General features: G+C 34.7%; 1 protein-coding gene across 4 annotated transcripts in view; it reads left to right on the forward strand.

Moving 5' to 3' along the window:
• LOC121368146 (IQ motif and SEC7 domain-containing protein 2-like) overlaps window positions 1-25,118 on the forward strand; it is a 153,281-nt gene that overhangs the window by 113,519 nt on the left and 14,644 nt on the right. For all 4 annotated transcript variants that reach the window (XM_041492741.1, XM_041492740.1, XM_041492743.1 and 1 more), the window contains exons 6-9: window positions 1,120-1,294; window positions 16,990-17,129; window positions 20,176-20,301; window positions 22,909-23,008. In XM_041492741.1, coding sequence (XP_041348675.1) covers window positions 1,120-1,294; window positions 16,990-17,129; window positions 20,176-20,301; window positions 22,909-23,008 — 541 coding nt within the window. The remainder of the gene's footprint in view (window positions 1-1,119; window positions 1,295-16,989; window positions 17,130-20,175; window positions 20,302-22,908; window positions 23,009-25,118) is intronic.

Raw genomic sequence — 25,118 nt, forward strand, 5'->3', positions numbered from 1 at the left:
TTACTGGTTCTGGTATGTTGCTACTATTGTTGCTGGCTATAAACACTGTGGACCAACACCATGTTCCAGTGGTCTCAAGATGGCTACACACATGCTAACCACATTGGCTGTGTTTTTCTCTCTCACGTTTTACACCATGTTTTGAAACAAACAGACACATGGTCTTCCATTACTGCCTGTTTCCTTTTATTTACTGGTCTTGTTTATAGCTTTTGTTGTGTGAAGTCCCCCATAATCTTTTTTTTTTTTTTTTCTTTTTTTTTTTTTTTTTTTTTTTTTTTTTACTGTTAGAAGCAAATGGCTAGAAAATGAAAGATTAGTTATAAGCATTCTGACATGTTTTTAACTCATCTTGGCCTGTAACCTGGATTTGTGGTTTATGTGGCATGTATAACAGTTGCTAAACTGCAATTGTTTTGTGTGTATGTGTGCCGGAAAGGGTGGTGGGTGGGTGGTGGGAGGGGGTAAGTCGGGGGTGGTGGACTCTAATCAGTTTCCAGAAATCTGAGCCCACAAATCTTGGACTACAGTTTTAATGGGGTGGGGTAGATGGCAATTTGGGTTGGAAATGGACTGCTTAAAGTTGAAGGTTTTTTTTTTTTTTTTTTTTTGTAACAACACTATTAAAACACATTGATTTTTATTCATCGTTGGCCATTAGATGTCAAACATTTTGACATATAGTCTTAGAGAAGAAACCTGCTACATTTTTCTGCTAATAGCTAGGGATTTTTTTATATTAACCATCCCACACACAGTTGTACCACGGTTTTTGATATATCAATCGAGGTGCACTGGCTGGAATGAGAAATAGCCTAATTTGCCAACCACCTATAGGGATTAATCCTAGATCGACCGTGCATCAGACAAGTGCTTTACCACTGAGTTACATCCCGTCCCATAAATGGACTGGTTCAAATAGCCCAAAATATATTTTGGTATAATAGGGAAGAAATACAACTTGTCATAACTGGCATGTATTATAAGGTTACATATTATAATGGTTTATTCAAAGACAAAAAATTTATGTCCATGTACCTGTCTCCACCTGTTTTTACTTTTTAGGATTGTTCTTATTAATATACTGTTATTAAAAGAGTTCTTGTTTCCTGTCGGCAGGCATTTGCATCCCACTTCTGTATCTGTAACCCCGACCAGATGAAGTACTTCAAGAATCCCGACACGATCTTTCTGCTGGCGTTTGCCATCATAATGCTCAACACCGACCTACACAACAAGAACATCAAAGCCGAACAGAAGATGAAGCTGGATGAATTCATAAAGAACATGCGAGGTAGGCAACAGGTTCACTTCATTTCCAGTCAGATTAAATCAGAGGGGTCTCACACTGATGCTGATGTGTGATGTCGGTTGACATGAAAATATACACCATGAAAAATGGGTTCACTTCATATCCAGTCAGATTAAATAACTTCACAGTAAATGTAAGTCCCTAACGTTCGGTTGACATACAATGGGTTCACAGAGTTTTCAGTCATAGATATCTTAAGTTTATGACACCATACAGGGCAAGCTCTGCCACTCGCCATATTTGCCAATTGCAAATTTTATTTTAATTTTGGCGGACGAATTTCATGTAATGATTGATATTTTGTTGTAAATATTGGTAGGTTTCTGCCATTTTGGGCATTTAATATATAATTTGGCAAAACTTTCTACACAGCCAGAGCTAGCCCTACCATAGAACAGATTGATTTAAATAATTAGTGTTTCATTAAAATTCCTTGCCCTAATTTTTAAGGAATACATATTTTAATTTTTTCATGAATGGACAGTTTTAAGTTATTGCAAAAACCACAATTATCACAAAGATACTGGGTTTACCAACATTAATGATTTACAGTACTTGATCAGAAACGTCTTAACATAAAAAGTGGGGTAGGAAACAGTTTTGTTTCATTTCTCTTATGATTAAACATAAAAGCAAAGTAACTGATGGTATGTAACTATTGCACACTTTGATGTACATGCACAGAGCCTGTTAATGCAAGGTAAGAGAAGTGTTCTTTTTTTCCAGTTACTATAACCATAAACACCCATTTTTTTGTTGAACTAAAATGTTTGGTTTAATGTCAATCTAAAACAGAAAACAAATCTTTCAGTGATGCTCGGGGTCGTTAGGGAGATTCCACTTCTAGAGATAAAACCTGACTGAAATGAACCTTGGCAAGTTGCAGACAAAATAAGTTTTTATCTTGAGGGTTGAAATTCTCCTGTCTTTACCTATAGTATTTTTTCCTCCCCAAGTATATTAACTTACTACATCTAAATATACAGAAAACAAGGCTTGTCGAGTCCCAGGGTAAAAATTTCCACCACTGAGGGTGTACTTTTTATATCCCACATGACCGCATATGATGGAGTCTTTTTCTCTCATCCATTCAGTAAATAAATTATTATGTTGCATGAACAAACAAAGATGGCTGAAAAAGTAACTTCTTTATTTGACCATTTTATCATAAATAAACTACACTATCTTGAGAGAATATCCCTTATTGTTGTTCTTTCCAAGTAGAGATTAATTTCATTGGCTCTTGTATAGTTTTATTTTAGTTTTCACTGGCTAAATTGTTGGCAGAAAGGAAGGAAATGGTTTATTTAACAAGGCACTCAACACATTTTATTTACGGTTATATGGCATCGGACATATGATTAAGGACCACACAAATATTGCGTGAGGAAACCCACTGTTGACACTTCATGGGCTATTCTTTTCAATTAGCAGCAAGGGATCTTTTATATGCACTATCCCATAGACAGGATAGCACATACCACGGCATTTGATGTACCAGTCGTGGTGTACTGGCTGAAGCGAGAAATAGCCCAATGGGCCCACTGATGGGGATCGATCCCAAACTGACCGTGCATCAATCGAGTGCTTTACCACTGGGCTACGTCTCGCCCCTGTTGGCATAAAGATGCAGGTTGAACCTGAGCACTAAAGATTGTTCATTTTATTTTGGAATTGTATGTCACAATCAAATATATAACCTTATGTTGTATGAAAACATTTGCAGCTGTCCAAAATATTATTGTATCAAGAGTTGAATTGATTGATTTTCTAATATATGTACCACAAAATCTTCCCAAATGTTTTGTCAAGACATTTCTTATGAAATTACTAAATCAATGATTTAAAAAATATAAAAAATTATTTATGATTTTATGAATGCAAATGGTAACGGATTACAATATTAATATTTTGTTAAACTACCCTTGAAATATAAAGTCATGAAAAATAGTTGGCACTGTGTTAAACGAAGACCGTAATGTTCATGTACTGTACATCTGATATGTGCTTGTAAAGTTGTAGAATAAAATATTAACAGTTTGTAGAAATTAAACTTACAAATATAGCATCATTTAAAGTTATTATGGCCATAAAATATTAACAGTTCTGTCCCTAAACAGGAATTTTTCCATCTTGATGTATGAGTGTCTTGTTGTTGATTGTATGTGTATGTTCTCTGTGGGTGGTACGAGTTAATTGGTTTCCCCTGGGATATGGTGACAGCCCGATCTGATAACTGAGTGCTGGAGTCTCTTCATATCTACACCAGCTCTGGCTGTTAGTGGGAGGAAACACTCACAGGCTGCTGGACTCCAGCACAAAGTTGGTGATCTGTTTTGACAGTCCGATTGATACCACAATCTGACCCTAATGTGTCTGTGACAGAGGTAGATTACTGGGTACAGACATTGCTCTTTTGGAGGGAATTTCTTTTCTCTTTTTTTTTCTTTTTTTTTAAGAGGTGTGTGTTGATAATACTGTTGTGCTAAGAGAAAAATATCACCAAACACTTTGACTTTTGGTCCAGATGAGTGTCTGGTTATCAGACCATTTGTCAGTTGAAATTTGGGATGTGATTGATGGATGCTGTTCTCAGACAAAATGAGAAACCAGACATAATGGTAAACACATTATGCATGGATTTTTATTTAGTTTGTGCAATAAAATGATAGGTAGCAGTGAAACAATGTAGAACATTACTTTAGCATGTTGTGCACCACTGTGACTAGTACCAGTATAATTAATGTCAGCATCCATCCATCCATCCATCCATCCATCCATCCATCCATAGTATGGCAGGAACACCCATAAGAATTTTTTTTAAACCCAACTTTAAACCCACTTCAGTAAAAACAAGTTTAAGTTTTGCAATTCAACACAGAGTACCCTGCCATAGGAACTGCATACATACTTGTGTGGACCTTGTTTATAAATAATGTTCATGACTTTAGTTGTCCACAGACAAAACATCACCTACAATATGTTTTTGTTAGCTTATTCTTAGATGATGTTAGCCACTGATAATGATAATGCTTTGCCCTGTTTATTATTGTAAAAACAACAATATTTGTTTTTTCTATGCCAGTTTTCTTAATACCTCTCTGTTCTTTCGAAGTCTCTGAATAACAAAGTTTAATCATTTATTTAACATCATGCCTTTTGATTAAAATTTTAGCAACAATTTGAAATAAAAATAAAATTAGCTGTAAAAAGGGGAAAGAGAGGGGAGGGAGGCATAATAATTGTACTGCTACAATACAGTTTAAACAGGTGTCCCCAAACAAAATGTCACTTTCTACTGGCAGTGTCAGCCTTCAAGATTTAGAGATTTGTTTTTGTTTAAAAGGTCAGGGTATGACAGGCTTATAATGGCTGTGTTTTGTGGGCATAATCTGATAATGTCAATGAGCCACCTAGTGCTACAGTCACAAGCCATGGAACTTTGTGTGGCATTATTACAAACATGAGGCCAACAGAAAATTATTGCAAATGGTACATATCCTGTATTCAGGTGTCAAAAACTGCTCTGGAATGTGAAAGATCACCAGTTTGCTGTCAGTTTAGGTCAGTGGTTATCCTAGAATCAATGAAACCAATCTTGTCGTGCTTCTGTTATGTATGGAGAAGGTAATTGTCTTAGTTGTTGGACTGTTCTATCACAACTGGATGTTACAGAAGATAGATTAAGATTTTATTTGCTGGTGGCAGCTTCCACATAGGCATTTAGACACCATGCATATAAAATACATGTTATCATCTAGGTTTGAAAATATGACACTGTTTGAGATGTAGGAAGCTATGTATATATTCTGAGCAGTCAACCAATTCAGACACCATGCATATAAAATACATGCATTAACAAGGTTTAAAAATATGACACAGTTTGAGAAGTAGGAAGCTATGTATATATTCTGAGAACAGGCAACCAATTCAGACACCATGCATATAAAATACATGTATTAACAAGGTTTAAAAGTGTGGCACTGTTTGAGAAGTAGGAAGCTATGTATATATGCTGAGAACAGGCAACCAATTCAGACACCATGCATATAAAATACATGTATTAACAAGGTTTAAAAGTGTGGCACTGTTTGAGAAGTAGGAAGCTATGTATATATGCTGAGAACAGGCAACCAATTCAGACACCATGCATATAAAATACATGTATTAACAAGGTTTAAAAGTGTGGCACTGTTTGAGAAGTAGGAAGCTATGTATATATGCTGAGAACAGGCAACCAATTCAGACACCATGCATATAAAATACATGTATTAACAAGGTTTAAAAGTGTGGCACTGTTTGAGAAGTAGGAAGCTATGTATATATGCTGAGAACAGGCAACCAATTCAGACACCATGCATATAAAATACATGTATTAACAAGGTTTAAAAGTGTGGCACTGTTTGAGAAGTAGGAAGCTATGTATATATTCTGAGAACAGGCAACCAATTCAGACACCATGCATATAAAATACATGTATTAACAAGGTTTAAAAGTGTGGCACTGTTTGAGAAGTAGGAAGCTATGTATATATGCTGAGAACAGGCAACCAATTCAGACACCATGCATATAAAATACATGTATTAACAAGGTTTAAAAGTGTGGCACTGTTTGAGAAGTAGGAAGCTATGTATATATGCTGAGAACAGGCAACCAATTCAGACACCATGCATATAAAATACATGTATTAACAAGGTTTAAAAGTGTGGCACTGTTTGAGAAGTAGGAAGCTATGTATATATGCTGAGAACAGGCAACCAATTCAGACACCATGCATATAAAATACATGTATTAACAAGGTTTAAAAGTGTGGCACTGTTTGAGAAGTAGGAAGCTATGTATATATGCTGAGAACAGGCAACCAATTCAGACACCATGCATATAAAATACATGTATTAACAAGGTTTAAAAGTGTGGCACTGTTTGAGAAGTAGGAAGCTATGTATATATGCTGAGAACAGGCAACCAATTCAGACACCATGCATATAAAATACATGTATTAACAAGGTTTAAAAGTGTGGCACTGTTTGAGAAGTAGGAAGCTATGTATATATGCTGAGAACAGGCAACCAATTCAGACACCATGCATATAAAATACATGTATTAACAAGGTTTAAAAGTGTGGCACTGTTTGAGAAGTAGGAAGCTATGTATATATGCTGAGAACAGGCAACCAATTCAGACACCATGCATATAAAATACATGTATTAACAAGGTTTAAAAGTGTGGCACTGTTTGAGAAGTAGGAAGCTATGTATATATGCTGAGAACAGGCAACCAATTCAGACACCATGCATATAAAATACATGTATTAACAAGGTTTAAAAGTGTGGCACTGTTTGAGAAGTAGGAAGCTATGTATATATGCTGAGAACAGGCAACCAATTCAGACACCATGCATATAAAATACATGTATTAACAAGGTTTAAAAGTGTGGCACTGTTTGAGAAGTAGGAAGCTATGTATATATGCTGAGAACAGGCAACCAATTCAGACACCATGCATATAAAATACATGTATTAACAAGGTTTAAAAGTGTGGCACTGTTTGAGAAGTAGGAAGGTATGTATATATTCTGAGAACAGGCAACCAATTCAGACACCATGCATATAAAATACATGTATTAACAAGGTTTAAAAGTGTGGCACTGTTTGAGAAGTAGGAAGCTATATATATATGCTGAGAACAGGCAACCAATTCAGACACCATGCATATAAAATACATGTATTAACAAGGTTTAAAAGTGTGGCACTGTTTGAGAAGTAGGAAGCTATGTATATATGCTGAGAACAGGCAACCAATTCAGACACCATGCATATAAAATACATGTATTAACAAGGTTTAAAAGTGTGGCACTGTTTGAGAAGTAGGAAGCTATGTATATATGCTGAGAACAGGCAACCAATTCAGACACCATGCATATAAAATACATGTATTAACAAGGTTTAAAAGTGTGGCACTGTTTGAGAAGTAGGAAGCTATGTATATATGCTGAGAACAGGCAACCAATTCAGACACCATGCATATAAAATACATGTATTAACAAGGTTTAAAAGTGTGGCACTGTTTGAGAAGTAGGAAGCTATGTATATATGCTGAGAACAGGCAACCAATTCAGACACCATGCATATAAAATACATGTATTAACAAGGTTTAAAAGTGTGGCACTGTTTGAGAAGTAGGAAGCTATGTATATATGCTGAGAACAGGCAACCAATTCAGACACCATGCATATAAAATACATGTATTAACAAGGTTTAAAAGTGTGGCACTGTTTGAGAAGTAGGAAGCTATGTATATATGCTGAGAACAGGCAACCAATTCAGACACCATGCGTATAAAATACATGTATTAACAAGGTTTAAAAGTGTGGCACTGTTTGAGAAGTAGGAAGCTATATATATATGCTGAGAACAGGCAACCAATTCAGACACCATGCATATAAAATACATGTATTAACAAGGTTTAAAAGTGTGGCACTGTTTGAGAAGTAGGAAGCTATGTATATATGCTGAGAACAGGCAACCAATTCAGACACCATGCATATAAAATACATGTATTAACAAGGTTTAAAAGTGTGGCACTGTTTGAGAAGTAGGAAGCTATGTATATATGCTGAGAACAGGCAACCAATTCAGACACCATGGATATAAAATACATGTATTAACAAGGTTTAAAAGTGTGGCACTGTTTGAGAAGTAGGAAGCTATATAAATACTGAGAACAGTGAGGTGTATCTTTGTAACCATGAAAAATAAGCAGCATCCATATTAGCAGTAACACCTGAAAATTACTGCTTCCTATTTCAAATGTCATGGTCGTTGCCGTGTAACAACTACATGAGAGGCAAGCAGGTGTCTTAAATAATAATAATAATAATAATAACTTTTATTTAATGAGGGTGACAGGTTTAGCACAAGCTAATCTTCCACTAGGCCCTCAGCAATACATTGAAACACTGGAAAAGAAAATACATGTATACTAAGTACTATACTACTATAATAAATGCATATATACATATTGTCTAGAGAAATCTTATATTTAACAGACATCTGTTGTGTAATACTGTTGTGTAATATTGAACTAAAGTCTCAGAACATCATTATTATATAGAATTAAAACTAATTAGCCAAATAAAGGTTCATTGGATTGTTTTTCGAAAACATTTTCTGTATTCATTTCATGCCAGATAAAAAAATCATTGTAGCTGTATTCTGGCTAAATAATCTTTACTGCATATGTATTGCAGATATTTTACATAAATGTTCAGTCTGATAATGGCTAATAGGGCAGACAGGAAAACATCCACTAGGTTGAAGTGGAATTCATCAAGAGTTGACCATGTCAATAAACACACGTGGTTCACCTCAACTCAAGTGTTGGGAACTGCGTGGAGGAGAAGCCATTGCAAATCCATACAGGATGAAAGGAAAAGAAACTGCACACAATGGGTGTAACTTAGTTAATTCGTAGACTCTTGTTTCACATATCTTGCTGTAATAAATCAGTGTTTCCATACATTAGCAATGGCTGGTGTTTATATTTGTCCTGTGGGTGTCGAGAAAAGAAACATGTTTAACCACAACCCAGTATGTTTTAAATCAAGTGGGTTAGATGTTAAATCTGTGATGGAGGATGAGAGGAGAAAGTCATTGCCACCATCAAAGCCACTGTTTTCAATTTGACAGCAAGCAATCTAAGCTCTTGCCATATTAACAAGGCTTAATTGGAGAAATAGAGAACTTATGTTGATGCAGAAGAAATATGGAAACGTCCATCAAGCTGCATGTACATCAATCGAGAGACATGTTTTAAGATCATAATGGCATCTTGTTGACGTGTCCATTACTTGTTTAAATGATGGATCTGTTAACAAAATGATGCCATTATGAATACTTAATTCTTTTGAATCCTTTTTATTTTAGTGCAATAGGAACTGAGATATAGCTCAGTGGTAGAGCACTTGCCGGAAGCACAATCAGTTGTATAGGATCAGTCATCCTTAGTGGACTGATGTTTTCCCAATCCCAATCAATTGACCATGACTTACACATGAAAGGCTGTGGTATGTACTGTCTTGTCTTCGGGAACATGCATATAAAAGATTCCTTTTTTTAAGAAGACCATATGTTACATCAAATAGATGCAGATACAAATGTTCAGAGGTGTTGTTAAACAAATAGGGCCGAATTTACAAAGTCTGTTTTTGTATTAAGAGCGTGTAACTACATACATTTACAATGCTTAAACACCTGTGTTTAAGAAAAACAGGCTTCTTAAAGTCGGCCCACAGTCTTTTTCATTTAAATTGTAAACCAGCCTCTCTAAATACCCGACAAGAATTTGTTTACTGATGATTATACCAGCAATAAAAGACAGCAATAAGACGTCTATCCTAACGTTACACCTTGTTTATTACTTCTCTTGTTTTCAAGCTGTAAACAAGTCAATTGCTGTGTTATTAAGCAAGTTTTAATTAATTTTATAAGCAAATGTATAGTGACTTGTTAATGAATGTTTATTTATGGAATATACTGTAATATAAACAGATGTATTATTGTTATTTGTCTTTAAGTTTATATAAACAAACTCATTATTATTTGTTTACTGCTGAACTAAATAAGGAAATATTCACCAAATCGATGGACATTTTAAAAATCAATAGGGAGGCACCATTATAACATCTGTGCACGCCCAAATAGGATTATTCTGTTCTGCGGACCTGTATACAATATTAATTGAGTTATGGCAGCTCGGGGTCAGTAATCAATAATTAATGACGCTGCTATCTGCATGCCATAAAGCTGCGCTTGTCCGAGTGCCTACATTTACGACTTTACCGTGTACTGACCGACCCTGTCCACCGCACGTCAACTGTTGCTAGAAAAGAAAACAACGATTGTAAACCAGTCAAACATAAAAATGTGTAGAACATGTCCTGTGTTTTTAGTATGACTTGGACTGAAGGTTAATGGGTGAAGTTGTATTGTAATTGAGCATACTTTGGTTATTTTATTTTATGCTTCTTTTTCTTCTTTTTTCTACTTTTTTTTCAATTATTGAGATTTAAATGTAAATTTTTGCAGTGCATGTTAAAATTCTGAAATATGTTCCAAATCTTGTCTTTTTAATTTTGTTTTTGAATAATTATTTGTTGGATAAGTTGATTATTGAGCTTTTTATCAGACTTTAAAAATACATGTTAAAATGCTTGAATAGTCCTAATAATGTTTAACATTAAAACATTTGAGCTAATTTGAAAAATAACACCACCAAGAAAAGAAAAGAATCAAATCAAATCAAAATGGTGGTTGTAATATTGTTAAACAGAAAGCAATTTACAGCTATTTTGATTGCTGTGTAGGTAAAAAAAACAAAAAAACAATTATTGCTTCAAATCATACACATAATCACAAATACATGTATTAGGAAAGGGAGGGAAATTGGTTGTTTTGTTCACACCTGTTACTTGAAATAAGATATACAAGGAGTCGCCAGCTACTAGATGGTTTTGTTTGTTTACTCTATTAGCCTTCATCCAGGTGCGTTATAGCTGATTCTGAAACCTAAGATGTAAGTGATAGTGTTTTACCGTGAAATAAACGGAAACATTTATTGTGGGATGGGTTAATGGAAGATTGATTTAATACTAAACTGCTTCGTCTTGCTTATCAATGTATGTAGTTGGTATTGAATTTATACATGCCACGAGACAAATAACAAAGGAAAAAAAATCATTTCAGAACCTACAGGCATTTCAGGTATAAGCACTTGATGTTAAAAATAAAAAGTTAAGGAGTATGACCAATATATACTGATAGAAAGAAATAAGGGAGCATATGGTATCTCAGACCAAATGTAATTCACTATTAAAGTAGTTATGTCAGTGTACAATACAGAGATGTATTCTGGGTGGTGGCTTTGGTTGCAGTCAATATCAGTATCATTAATGAAAAAAGATAACCATACAGAATCTGCATGTGCCTCAAGTTACAGTTAGCATTAGATATTTAATACTTTGAATTCCGCCCTAATGAACAAGGCATTTCTTGACCACTCATCTGTAGACTGGTGATTAAGTGAAATATAATCTCAGCAGAATTTAAGGAGAAAATAGCTGGAATCTCGAAAGGTTTTTCACATTACCTACAAAGGCAAACAGCTAGGTCCCTAGTGTAGAGAAAACTCCCCACAACCATCCCCCCCCCCAAACCCCCCCCCCCCCCCCCCCACACACACACACAAAATAACAACTATTCTACAGCATTTCTTTGCAGTTGCCATGTTTGACACTTTAAAGTCATTGTTCAAACCCTATACCAAGGTTATTGGGAAAATATCTCTTTTCTTTTCTGTGATTGCATCAAGTCTTTGGCAGCGTGGTTCCTTTTTATCGAAGTCTTGGTTGTTAGAGTGCAAACATTGGCTGTCCATATTTTTGACACCTTAAAGTAATTCTTAAAACCATGTACTTGCCCGAGGATATTAAACAAATATATCTCATTATTTTTCTGTGATTGCATTATGCATTTGGCAGTATGGTTCCTGTTTATCAAAGTCTTGGTTGAGAGAGTACTAACATTGGCACCTTTAAGTCATTGTTCACCGTTAAGTCATTGTTCAAACTGTATACTGTCCCGGGGATATTAAACAAATACTTCTTCTTCTTTTTTTCATCTGTGTTTGGGTTTTTTCATCTGTGATTGTTTCATGCAATTGGCTCATGGAATGGTTCATGTTTATTGAAGTCGTTGGTTTTGAGAGTTTACTAACATTGGCTGTCCATATTTTTTACACCTTAAAGTGAAACCATATACTGTCCTGGGGATATTAAACAAATATCTCTTTTTTTCTTCTGTTATTGAATCATATAATTGGCAGTGTTGTTCCTGTTTACTGAAGTTGTGGATGCTGAGAGTGCTGACATTGGCTGTGCATGTGCACTGTAAAAGTCCTGCATGTGCACCACGGCGCCATGCAGTGCACACATGCTGAAAATGCGGAAGTCGGCTTGATGATTTGTTTACCGAGGATCATTTCTCTTGGAGGCCCTCTTGCTACACTGAACACATGCACTGATGAACACACCACCTGTGTTTATGTTTATCTTCTGCTTATGACTGCAAGCTCAGTGAAAGAGAAGGAACTACATGTATCAAACATTGTCCATGTGCTTTGTATTATTTGTGTTAGTCATTGTGGAAATAAGCAGCTGTTTCACTGTAGGTGTCTTTAAATAAAGAATGAATTACTGTTGAATGACACCCCATCATTAAAAAAAGAGGGTTAAATAGACAATAATGAAAAAGAAACTACAAGAACAAAACAACAAAAAATATCAGTGGTCGATGGGTAGCTGAATATTCTAAACCAAACTTTGTAGTACTAGCCTGCATTCAGTATGAGTAGCCCCAATGTAACCCTAATAACTTGCTCATTCTGTTTAAAAGGTGAAAACCAGTCTAGTCGATGTTTTCCTTCTCTGTCTGACTAAACCCAGACCAGTTCTATCAGTATCACAGTTTTTCCCTACAGAATTGTGTGTCAGAAATTGTAGTTTATTTATAAAAGTCCATAGACCTTAATTGACAGTGTTTCGAGAAACTGCTAACATTTATTGCAGTCGTTTTGTCATTTTGAAGTCTCTTGAATAATATTAAATCCACACAGATCAATAGTAAGTGGATGTAAAGCCAAAAGCCTGCAGGGAGTGGAAAGGGGATTTAGCACAGAACGTTGGAGTATCACTTTGATGATGCCCACAGTACAATTAAACCTAGCAGTCCAATCCTTGCCTTTCTCCTACATTACATCTTCTTGAGTAATGATAAATCAATGTAAATTTATAGTAATAAGCAGATCTAAACACTAAAGGCTACAAAAACTTGAAAAGATTTAGTTTAGTAGTTGGAGTGTCTCTTTGATATATGAGGATTAGCAGCACAATTAGATACACTGTAACTTTTAAGTTTTCCCCATTCTTTTGATTCAGTATTAAAACCTTTTGAATTGTATTGTACCCGTGTGGATCTGTTTACATCTTAAAGGACATGAACATTTCATTTAACAGAAAGGGCAGTGGGATTTAGTTCATGTGTTTGAAATTTTGACATAAGTAAAGCAAGATTTAGTTTGATGACTGCATGGTTTTTCAAAGGCTCTTTCCTGTATTCTGTACCATTAGGTAAATTTTAATACTAATGGGTACATGATGATTGTTAGTGGGTTGTTGTTGAACATACATCAGATCCCTTTTAAACAAGAAAAAGTTAGGTACATTGCAGGGTTTCTAGATTATGGTAGCCCCATTCCCATGGTAGTGATATTCCATGTTGGGCTAGTAAATAACTACTATCACCATGCCAGATGGCTAGTAAAAAGAAGGAGTTGTCGAATGATGTATTTTTTTTTTTTTGTAAATATGAATATCTACTCTTCCCCCCCCCCAAACCCCCCCCCACCCCACCCAAAGCCCCTCAAAACCCAAAAAAAAACAAAAAAAAAAACCCACAAAAAAACCCCCCAAAACAAACAATAATAAAAATAAATAAATAAAATCTTTGAGTTTTTAAGCTTTATCTCCCTCTTTAGGTGACATATCCGATTCTTACTGTTAGTAAAATTGTGTTTACTTTAAAGGAGGGCTAGTGAATTTTTAATCATGGCTAGTAAATTTTTTAAATCACTGATCCCATGGCTAGTGGACTTGATAACTAACATTTTAGAAGCCCTGGGTCCAAGCTGTATCTCCTCCTGTGAAGCACTGTTCATCAGATTTTTTTTTTTTTCTTTAAAAATTAGTTTTTGTTTATTTTCATTATTTTGACTTAAAATACATTAAAATATGATGTTACTTTTCAAGGGAAAAAAATCCACAGAAGCTTCTGGTGTACATTTCCTTGAATTTGTTAAAGCTTAATTTTCAGAGCATGTATGGTCCTTTCATTCAGAATCCTTTTTTAAGTTTATGAAATGTTCTCAGCATGCGTGTGTTACGTTAGACGTATCGGGTGACTTGCCGGTAATGAACACAAGCTTTCTTCAAACACTTTCATTTAAACACCAAAAGGATGTTTGTCAAGAATTGTTTATAATATTTTCAGAAGATAATTATATTGGGATACTTTAAAATGTTACATACTGGCCAATATTTGAAGTGTCAAATTATTTTTGTGGCTATTTTGAGGAAACACGTTTATTCTGCCTTTTATAAAAGCTGGAGTTTAATTGTTAAACCTACATTTTGTCACATACAGTAGGCTATTTTGAGGAAACACGTTTATTCTGCCTTTTATAAAAGCTGGAGTTTAATTGTTAAACCTACTTTTTGTCACATACAGTAAGCTATTTTGAGGAAACACGTTTATTCTGCCTTTTATAAAAGCTGGAGTTTAATTGTTAAACCTACATTTTGTCACATACAGTAGCTATTTTGAGGAAACACGTTTATTCTGCCTTTTATAAAAGCTGGAGTTTAATTGTTAAACCTACATTTTGTCACATACAGTAGGCTATTTTGAGGAAACACGTTTATTCTGCCTTTTATAAAAGCTGGAGTTTAATTGTTAAATCTACATTTTGTCACATACAGTAAAGTACTCTTGTAACAAACCGGAAGGGACCATGATAGCAGGGCTCACCCTGTACATGACCAAATTAGCCAATTGCTAATTTTTATTAAAAGTGGCTACAACATTTAGTTTTTGGCCAATAAAATATTCCTTAAATTAAGCACATTTTAATACTTTTCAAGGAAATACTCAACATACATGTACATATCTACAAATTGGCTAAACCTAAATTTGTTTCAGTGTGAGCCCTGGATAGTTAGTTTGTTGTAGCAGTAGTTCATTGTACACATTTGCATAAGTTGGTCATTAATATATAGGGAGATAAAACAGGACTTTACAATCAGTTCATTCTATGCAGTAGTTTGTTCTATGCATGTTCGTTGTAAGTGTAATAATTACCTGCTTCAATTTGAATGAACCTTTCAAAAAAAAAAAATGGCAAAAGCTAATTACTTTTATTTGCTGATGATAATCTTAATGGATGTGTGAGGAAAGTAGTATTTTATGAGGCCAATTAGTTCTTTACCAACTGATGAAACGGCTGTCAATAAACCCAGGAGGGTGCCCCAGCTACTACAGGAATGAAAGCATTTGTTTTATTTACCTTTCACACTCTGGCAGAGGGACATGGGTTGGGAAGTAACTTCATGCTCAAGGTGCTTACACCTGCACGTGCCGCTTTTGCACATCTCTGTCAGGTGTGCCCACAAAACCACAGTTTGTGCCAAAGTCTTCATCATCTTTCTGTTTGTACTAAAGCTTTCCTTGCAAAACCCTCTGAGGGGAGTAAAGTTTTTGTTTAACGCCGACGGTGTCCAAGCATATCTTGTTGTCGTGCTTAAATTGTTAAAAGAAAATCTCTATTTTCTTAGTAAAAAATAGCTCCCACCAAGTCACCCGCAGTGGCCTATTTGTTTGTTTTTCCAAGCGTGTAACCTTTTTTTTTTTGGTCAGTGCGTGTGGAAAGTTTGCATTGTATGAGCACCTACCACAGTGTATTGTCTTGCAGTAATCTGGTACAGGTTTAACTTTATTAGTATACCAAGGTGCTGGAGGTGATGTGGTCTCACACTGGGGTATTTGGTGGAAACACTTCGTGAAAACATGATCGGATATCTTGATACAGAAATAGAAGGCACAAATATTCATGGGCTCTGATTACATCTAGGATAAGACTCTTTTTTTCTTCTTTTTTTGTTATCATCGTTTTGATAATTGCATTGATGTTATTTTATCAACACTAACATTTATTATTTTATAATCATATATAAAATAATAGTTGATCTAATTTTATGCAATAAATAAACAAAATTCCATTTAGTATACATGGTTAGTGTGTTAAGTTTGAAAATCTAACTGTAGACAACGCACAAATTCATGAATTTGTAGGTTGTAACCTAAGTAAACAATGTGCAATCAATCTAAGGGAATAGTTTAAAAATGACCTTTTAGGACAATTATCTCTTTAATGTACTTGTAAATCTCTTTCTACAAAAATATATACAATGTTTTGACATATTTAGATGGTCCTTTAAGACAGGCACAACTGCTACATCAAAGGCTGTGGTATGTGCTATCCTATCTATGGGATTGTGCATGTAAAAGATCCCTTGCTGCTAATCGAAAAGAGTAGCCCATGAAGTGTCGACAGCGGGTTTCCTCCCTCAATATCTGTGTGGTCCTTAACCATATGTCTGACGCCATATAACCGTAAATAAAATGTATTGAGTGCGTCGTTAAATAAAACATTTCCTTCCTTTTAAGACAGGTTGCTTCTTAATAGAGGTGGCATTTGGGCCTGTTTTTCCTGAAATAGTAGTTATGTACCATTTTATGGTCTTTTCATTTTAATTCTGTTCATGACCCATCCCACATACCTGGTGAAAATTAAGCCTTGTCAACTTGAAAACAAATGCAAACTAATGTTTAGTGTGTTGATCATTCCTTACACTGTGGTTTTACATGAGTGTATATAAATATGTTCATATACTTAACATTTGTGACACCCAATAGCTGATATGTATTTTTGTACTGGGGTGTCGTTAAACATTCATTCATTCATTCATTCATTCATTTGTCTTAACTTTATTGTTAATATATTTACAGGAATTGATGATGGCCAGGATCTTGACCGAGACTTACTACAAGGGATTTACGACCGAATCAAGGCACAAGAGTTCCGACCAGGAGTCGATCATGTTAGTCAAGTTGCCAAAGTAGAGCAGTCCATCGTGGGCAAGAAACCTGTAAGTTGACCACACATTGTCAGTTTGTAGATTAGTACATTAAGTCATATTTTTAAAACATCGGCCACTGTTAGTAAAGGGCAGGAAGGGGCAGGAAGGACACCATTTTGTAATAATTGTGCACTTTCTTTGTTAGAGCTCAACAACCCAAAGTCATTTTTAAGGTCAGTGACAAATACTAACACGACAAGGAAATATAGTCCGATCTCAGAACAGGTTGCCCAAAGCCACTTGGGGTAGTACACAGACATTTTCTAATCTGTGAAAGAAAGTTTAAAATACATGAAATAACTTTCTTTAAAAAAAAAAACCTTATGGACCATAAAGCAATTTCTGTGGTTCCATTTTTGATCAATTGGTTATGGAAAAAACAAGGTATGTTTCTGTTTTGTTTTGTTGGCCAAGCACAGGTGGAGAAAAGTAAATTTGATTTAACAGGAGCTTGTTCAACCACAGATCTATGCATATCTCATTTACTGTGAATGCATGAAAACTAATTTAATATACTCACTGTTATTAGTATTTATTGTCCTGTTTGCTGCTGCTATTGAAATTGTAATTGACAAAAATCTTCTGTATTAAGCAGACCAGTCTGATTTGCCAGACCTTGATGGGTTATTCTTACTTTGGTTGTTATTCTACTCAACAAAATGTCCAGAAAACTCTTTACATTGGGTAAAAAACATCAAAACCAAAAATCAACAAAAAAAAACCCAACAAGAAATCTAACAGAAAAAAACAGTTGATAAAGCCTACCATTGTTTTATTTCTGGCATGAGTAATTTGTAGTGTTTGCTTCACATGGGTGTGTTGACTGACCTGTCACATTGTTCCGTGTGCAATGCTGCACCGTGGACTGCAACCCAGCCAGGTGAATCCCAACACCGTCGCAGGGATCGAGAAAAATGTCTGCTTCCCTGCCAAGCCAAAGTATGACATCTGGATGCAGGCTGTGATGTGCTTCAGTGCATTTTTCGCAGTTTGTTGTTAAAAACACACTGAAAATAGTATTTGGTTTCGGACGATTTTCAGTTTTGAGTTAAATTCTATAACAAATGCAAGCTGTAAAATTAAAAAACAAATTGTTGAATAATATAAATGTTGTCATGACATATCATAGATATACTGGCACTTTGTAATAGTACTAAAAGCTTGACTGAGGGTGAAACGCACACGCAACACAAATACAGGCTTGTCTTCTGTGTGGCCTAAACTGCAGTGTACATGCTGTATCTATAGTTACGTGTGAAAACATTGCATATTATTGTCATAAACATAACACTGACAGATGATTATTCTATAATGGGTGTTAATACATCTTACTAATAACTAAACTACTCTGGTTTTAATGAAGAGAATACATTTGGCATTTTTATAGTGAAAGATATATGTAAACCATTTTACTGTATAATACTGATGCATTATTCCTAGTATGTTTATTACCGGATTGGAAAGGCAATTCTCTGAGGAGGTTCTGCGTTGTGTAAAGTTCCAATTTAGCTAGGGACAGACATTATTAGTGCTTTAATTGTTAAAACCTTTTTATATTAATGGGACTTCCTAACTTTGTAGTCATTATAGCATGTGCCTGGACACATGTCATATCCAGTGTGTTTTTGGTTGTCCAAATGTTTTTGTAGCTGCTCAAAGTGAATCAAACATCATGTGTAGGAACAACTCGCGTACTATTACTAGGTCACTGTGACCTACTTTTCACGGTCTACTGCACATAACAGTAAATTCGTTGTCCGGATCATATCTTGCATACAGATGCATACAGGACCATCAAACCTTGCATGTAGGAACAACTTGGGATGGTGGTGTGTCACATACAATTACTAGGTCACTGTGATAGAAATAAATCAAATAATTATCTATATTCTGAACATCATAGAAAAATCTTGTTTGGTGAATTATACATACCCGTAACATATTCATTAATGTCTATGGTTTTCCCATCAAACTCCTAACGGGCGTATCATGTACCTCACCGGTACTCTTGTTTATATTAATGAGGTTAACTGTGTAATGTAATTTTGTTACACTGAGATTTTTGGATTATAGAGGAAGTCTATTTAGATTAGGCAGCTATATCTTATTCACAATAATAATTGGTAGTAGTTGTTTTTAAATGTGTGACCTTCACCAGACTCTGCATATGTTTACAAGCTGTGTCTAAGTGTGATAGCGTTATAATCATATTGAGGAAAACAGAAATCATGATACAGAATGTCCACCTTTAATGAACTGGAATTCCTAGGTTTTTTTGAGAGAGAAAACGGCTTATTGTGTTTTCATAGCTGTCTCAGAGCAGAAACCCCCATAGTTTGCCCTCAGCCTTGTGCCCTTGTTTACATTATTAAAAGGTAGTTCGGAGTAAAAGAAATAATTAATTCTAAATCATTTGATGGATGATTTACATGACTGCCACCATATGGAAGCCTCATGATCTCGTATGCTTACTGTATGTCAGTATGATGTGTTAAGTGCAGCATTTGAGTGGTAATAATAATAAGAAGAATCTTTGAGAATGTCATTAAGTTTTCATGAGTTAAAGGTACATACACCAATTAAAATTGGATTTAAGTAATTATAAAGTAGACTAAGAAATTTAAGTGTAAACTGGGGTTTAGTCCCTCTCTCCCCCCCCCCCCCCCACACACACACACACACAAACATACTTCTAACTTACTGCCATTGCTATCTGATATTTTGTATTGCTTAAGGTCATACACCTTTTCTTTTCTTTTTTTAAAAGGAACATTAATAACATTGGTTACAATTTATTTTAATGTACTAGTAAACATCTGCATGCATCTTTTTACAATTGCTTATCAACCAGATATTTACAGTACATAAAGTAAAGTTTTTTTTAAAGGTTTTTCTTTCTTTTTAATGTCTTTTTTTTTTTTCCATCTTGTTTTGTTTTGGTTTAAAGTCTAGATTACACAAGACAAAAAAAGCTAAATTAGGTAACACAATTTGAAGTTGCATGTACATGCACCGGTGAAATAACATTAGATTAATGACAATTTAATTTTTCCAGCAACTGACGTTACCTTGGAGACGGTTAGTGTGTTACTGCCGACTTTACGAAGTACACGACCCCAATAGGAAGGAGAAGATTGGACTTCATCAGAGAGAAGTTTTCCTGTTCAATGACTTGATTTTGGTAAATGTTTGCTATTATTGTAAACCTGCTTTTTTTTAAAACTAGTTTTTAATATTAAATTATTATATAGTACATGGTATCCGCCTACCTGGTGGTTTTTGAATTGATTATCACTTTAGCGAGATGACGAGATCACTTGCCTAATAATCAAATTCACAGTAGCCAGCTGAAGAATTAGAATATGTAATGAGCCTTTAGTTTATTTAGTAAAAACAAATTGAATTTTATATAATCTTTTCAAAGGTGGAATTGTATTTATTTTTGGCCATTTGTCTGTGACACCCTTCCTCATTATCTGTTATTGTAATTGCTTCAAGAAAATATATGATAGCTCAGAGTTAACATTCATAAAAATGCCTACTGTGTGTGGTTTCATTTATGGCCACATCAATTTAAACTGCTGTAGCACCTCTTGAGAATGTCCACAAGACCATATTATGGTGCCACAGCATCCCATTGAGGAATTACAGGTCTAGACTAATTCTACAGGGCCAAGATTAATTCTAGAATGTTAAAGTTTAAGCTTCAGGTCCAGAGACCTAATTCACTAAACTCAAGCAAGTTTACGACCTTGCTGTCCAATGCAAAAGTAATGTAATGTTGTTGAAAGTTAAGACAAAATACCAATAATCAAGTGGTGTCATTGGATATGTGTTCCCTGATGACTTTGTTTTTCACGTTTTACGTCAAGAAATGGACAAACTTGTGGTGCTACGGCTGCACCAATGGGATAGCTTTAAATTGTAATAATTCATTACAACATAACTTCATCCCATTGGTCCACACTTAGCAACTGGAGTTTGTTCGTTTCTCGATGAACATAAACATTACGTCACAAGGGAATGTCATATCTGATGACGTCATTTTTATATGGGCACGTTGTCTTATTGAGCGTTATCGTTTATGAACCAAAAATAATTCAAAATAAAGTATGAAATTTTAGTGTTATTCTTAGCAAGTATGATTAAAATTTAAGTATAAGTATTGTCTATCATTTCTTTTACGTTCATCTGGGTTTGAACAAAAGAAATCATCTGCCAACAGTTTGCCCAATGAACGTAAAAGAAATAACAGACAATCCTTAAATGAATATAATAGAAATTTATTTATATGACTAGAATAGATCCCTCCTAGATTTCTTCCTAAAATTGACAGTATTGCTGTGTTCTTGTTCCCTGCAATCTGCAGCTATTGCACACTGTGTACATGCAGTTTTGTAGGAATCTGTCAGTCTTCAATGAGCATTGATTGTTAGATGTGTTGCAAATTCGCAGGCAAACTGCCTGATCAATAGTATTTGCCACTCTGTCAATACTATTTAGTTAAAGTGTTCCGCTAAAGTAAACGATTCTTCTAACTTCTCGATCAATAGAGCTTGTCTAAAAATACCATTAATTGTCATTGCTACTTACGATTTATGTGCATTAAGATAAAAGTTAATTTTATGCATGATTTGCAGCCTGTGTTCTTTATGAGCATGACGCTAGACTGGGTTATGGATCAGTAGTTATCATACTAGAAAGCAGACCTACTCGCACATAACCACCCAGTACTGGGAACATTTTGAGAGCTTCTGGGGATCTTATATTGTAATTTCAAACAAATTTGAAGTGCTTTATCATACATAACATACCATGTTATTGGTAATAAAAGCAAAGTTTACAAAGCTCATGGTTAAACATGTGTAAGGCAAAAACAGGTGTTGGGAATTTGGCCCAAAGTGTTTTACAGAATTCAAGTCCCAAATTGGTAAAAGAAAATGGAGATGGCCACAAATATGACTTGTTTTGATACATTGTGTAAGGCTACATGTACAGTGGTAAACAAATTTGCATGGTTGAAATAAACCAGCGGTAACTACATGCAGTTAAAGATAAAATTTAAACATTGTTTTTTTCTTCTCAAAATGACTTTTAGTCAGACTAGTGGACTTGAAACAAGTTTTGTAAAACATTCTTCAGTAAAGTCCTAACCAAAAATAATGAACTAATACATATTGGAGAGTTTGCTTATTAAAAATAATATTAATAATAATAATTAAAAAACAATTTTAAAAACCCATCTAGAGCAGGGTATGTCTCCAAAATATTTATAGTGCTAATATGTATACACGTATTGTTTATAGTGATTTCCCTAGAAATTAGGCAAGGCATGGTAGACCAAACACTTTTGGGGCTAGGCTATTGAGACGTGGTGCTGCACCATGCTAAAACAAGCTAGGGAAAACACTAGTTTAATTTTATGACAAAACATTTCAAACAAGCTTCATTTGTTATGTTAATTGCCTATATTTAGCACACAAATGACAACCAGTGGTATATTAAACAGGTAGATAGCTGTTTTTGGTGTAATTGGCATGTGAATATATAAGACTTGCTAAGAAAGATATTCTGGAAAACATTGCTAGGGCATTTATTCCAGCAGATTAAACCAGAACGTAATGCTTTTCAGTATATATGTGTGTGTGTTGTATAAAATGGAGGGAAAAAGGCTAACATTCTATGGAATGCAAGATTGTTTTATGAAAATAAATTTTTGATAAATATTTAAAAAGAATTAAGTTATGAATATGATGATTTAAAACCACATCTGAATCTCATGTTGCAGGTCACAAAGATATTTAGCAAGAAGAAAACTGGTATAACATATGCTTTAAAAAAATCTGCGACCTTGTGTGGCATGCAAGTATTCCTGTTTGAAACTTCACGTAAGTATTTTGTTTGTGATACTATAGTTGATGATTTCAGAGAATATTAGAGTTATCTCTTTAACATTTGAGTAGACTTTACTGTATCCATTAAACGAGGCTTTGTCATGCTATTATTAAAGTGTAATTTAAAAGAAAAAATTGACACATAGATTTTGTATACCGTAAAACAGGAAATGTTTTATTTAACGACGTACTCAATACATTTTATTTATGGTTATATGGCATCAGACATATGGTTAAGGACCACACAGATATTGAAGGAGGAAACCTGCTGTCACCACTTCATGGGCTACTCTTTTCGATTGGCAGCAAGGGATCTTTTATATGCACCATCCCACAGACAGGATAGCACATACCACGGCCTTTGATGTACCAGTCGTGGTGCACTGGTTGGAGTGACCTTAAAACAGAACCAAAATTTAGTCTTAACTGATCACCAAAACTATCAAAATTTTTAATAATTTGAATTTTTATAAAATAAAATAAAAAGTATAAAACTAATAAAACAAGAGGCAATTCAATTTGCACTAAAACTCTAGGTCAGTGATTTCCTATAATCCACTTATGTCTTGACAAGATTCCATTACTGTGAAACAACAAATAAGGTGTGTTCTGTGGATTTCTGGGACAGACAAGACAAATAATCAATACCCTCACTTCTGGTTTTGTTTATCCCACTTGTAACTCCCACACAGCAGCTGCCAGAACCTGAGTGAATTAACTCCATTCCTTAGAACCAGCACCATGTAATCAACAAACTATAGATATATAGATTAGATGACTACCAGTTATATGTGCATTAATTATTCATTATATACGTTAGCAACAAGATATAGATTATAGATTAGAATTTTGATGTTTGTAAACTCACATACATCTAGCAGTTATTTTTACATTAATTATTTATCAAAATGTAAACTTTTATTTACCATGAAATCAGTCAGTGTTACTAACTTCAAAAGAACTTGTGTTTATATTCAGTCTTAACCTAACCTTGTTTGCTTTGAATTTATAATACATGCATAATGTTATTTTTGAGTTATAATGTTTTGAATTTAAATATTGTGTTCACTTCTGGATAGATATCCAGTTGTGTTAAAAAAAAAATTTAATAATAATTTGAGGAACACTGGTTGTGGATTTCAGTAGTAAGGTTAATTAGAATGTTTGTTAATTAAAACATGAATAGCAAAATGATTTTCATTGTAAATGCCCAATAGTTACTCTTTGCCATAAGTTAAAAGCGTTGACCCAAATTATTAAGCAGTGTAAAATAGTTTGGTTTTTACATCTTTATTAACCATTCAAAAAGAAAGAAATGTTTTATTTAATGACACACTCAACACATTTTATTTATGGTTATGTGGCGTCAGACCACACAGATTTTGAGAGGAAACCCGCTGTCGCCACTACATGGGCTACTCTTTCCGATTAGCAGCAAGGGATCTTTTATTTGCACTTCCCACAGGCAGGATAGCACAAACCATGGCCTTTGTTTAACCAGTTATGGATCACTGGTCGGTGCAAGTGGTTTACACCTACCCATTGAGCATTGCGGAGCACTCACTCAGGATTTGGAGTCGGTATCTGGATTAAAAATCCCACGCCTCGACTGGGATCCGAACCCAGTATCTACCAGCCTGTAAACCGATGGCCTAACCACTACGCCACTGAGACCGGTCTTATTAACCATTAAATGACACATTACTTGTAATGTCTTGCTGAAATTGTCAGTTTTGGCAAATTTAATGTTTCTGGCCATCATCTTAGTAGCTCAGAATGCATTTTATGGGAAACAGAAATTCAAAAAGTATGTACATCTGAAATGTTTGACATCCAATAACTGATGATTAATGTGCTCTAGAGGTGTCATTAAACAAAATAAAATTTAACTTTTTAACTAAAACTGGTTCACTGACTTTAATGTTTTTGGTGTTACTCATGTTTTTATCAGTGACTGAAAGTTTTTTTGTTTTTTTTAAAGAATAATTGAATTGTGTAAGGCACATTGTTGATAATGGTTCTTGGTGATGACCAAAGCCAAACTGCCGTTGATGTTGAGAGAATGTTTCGTTGATGTTGAGAGAATGTTTCATCGTTTGTTTCA

The sequence above is a fragment of the Gigantopelta aegis genome, chromosome 3, assembly GCF_016097555.1.
Source record: "Gigantopelta aegis isolate Gae_Host chromosome 3, Gae_host_genome, whole genome shotgun sequence".
Taxonomy (NCBI): Eukaryota; Metazoa; Mollusca; class Gastropoda; order Neomphalida; family Peltospiridae; genus Gigantopelta; species Gigantopelta aegis.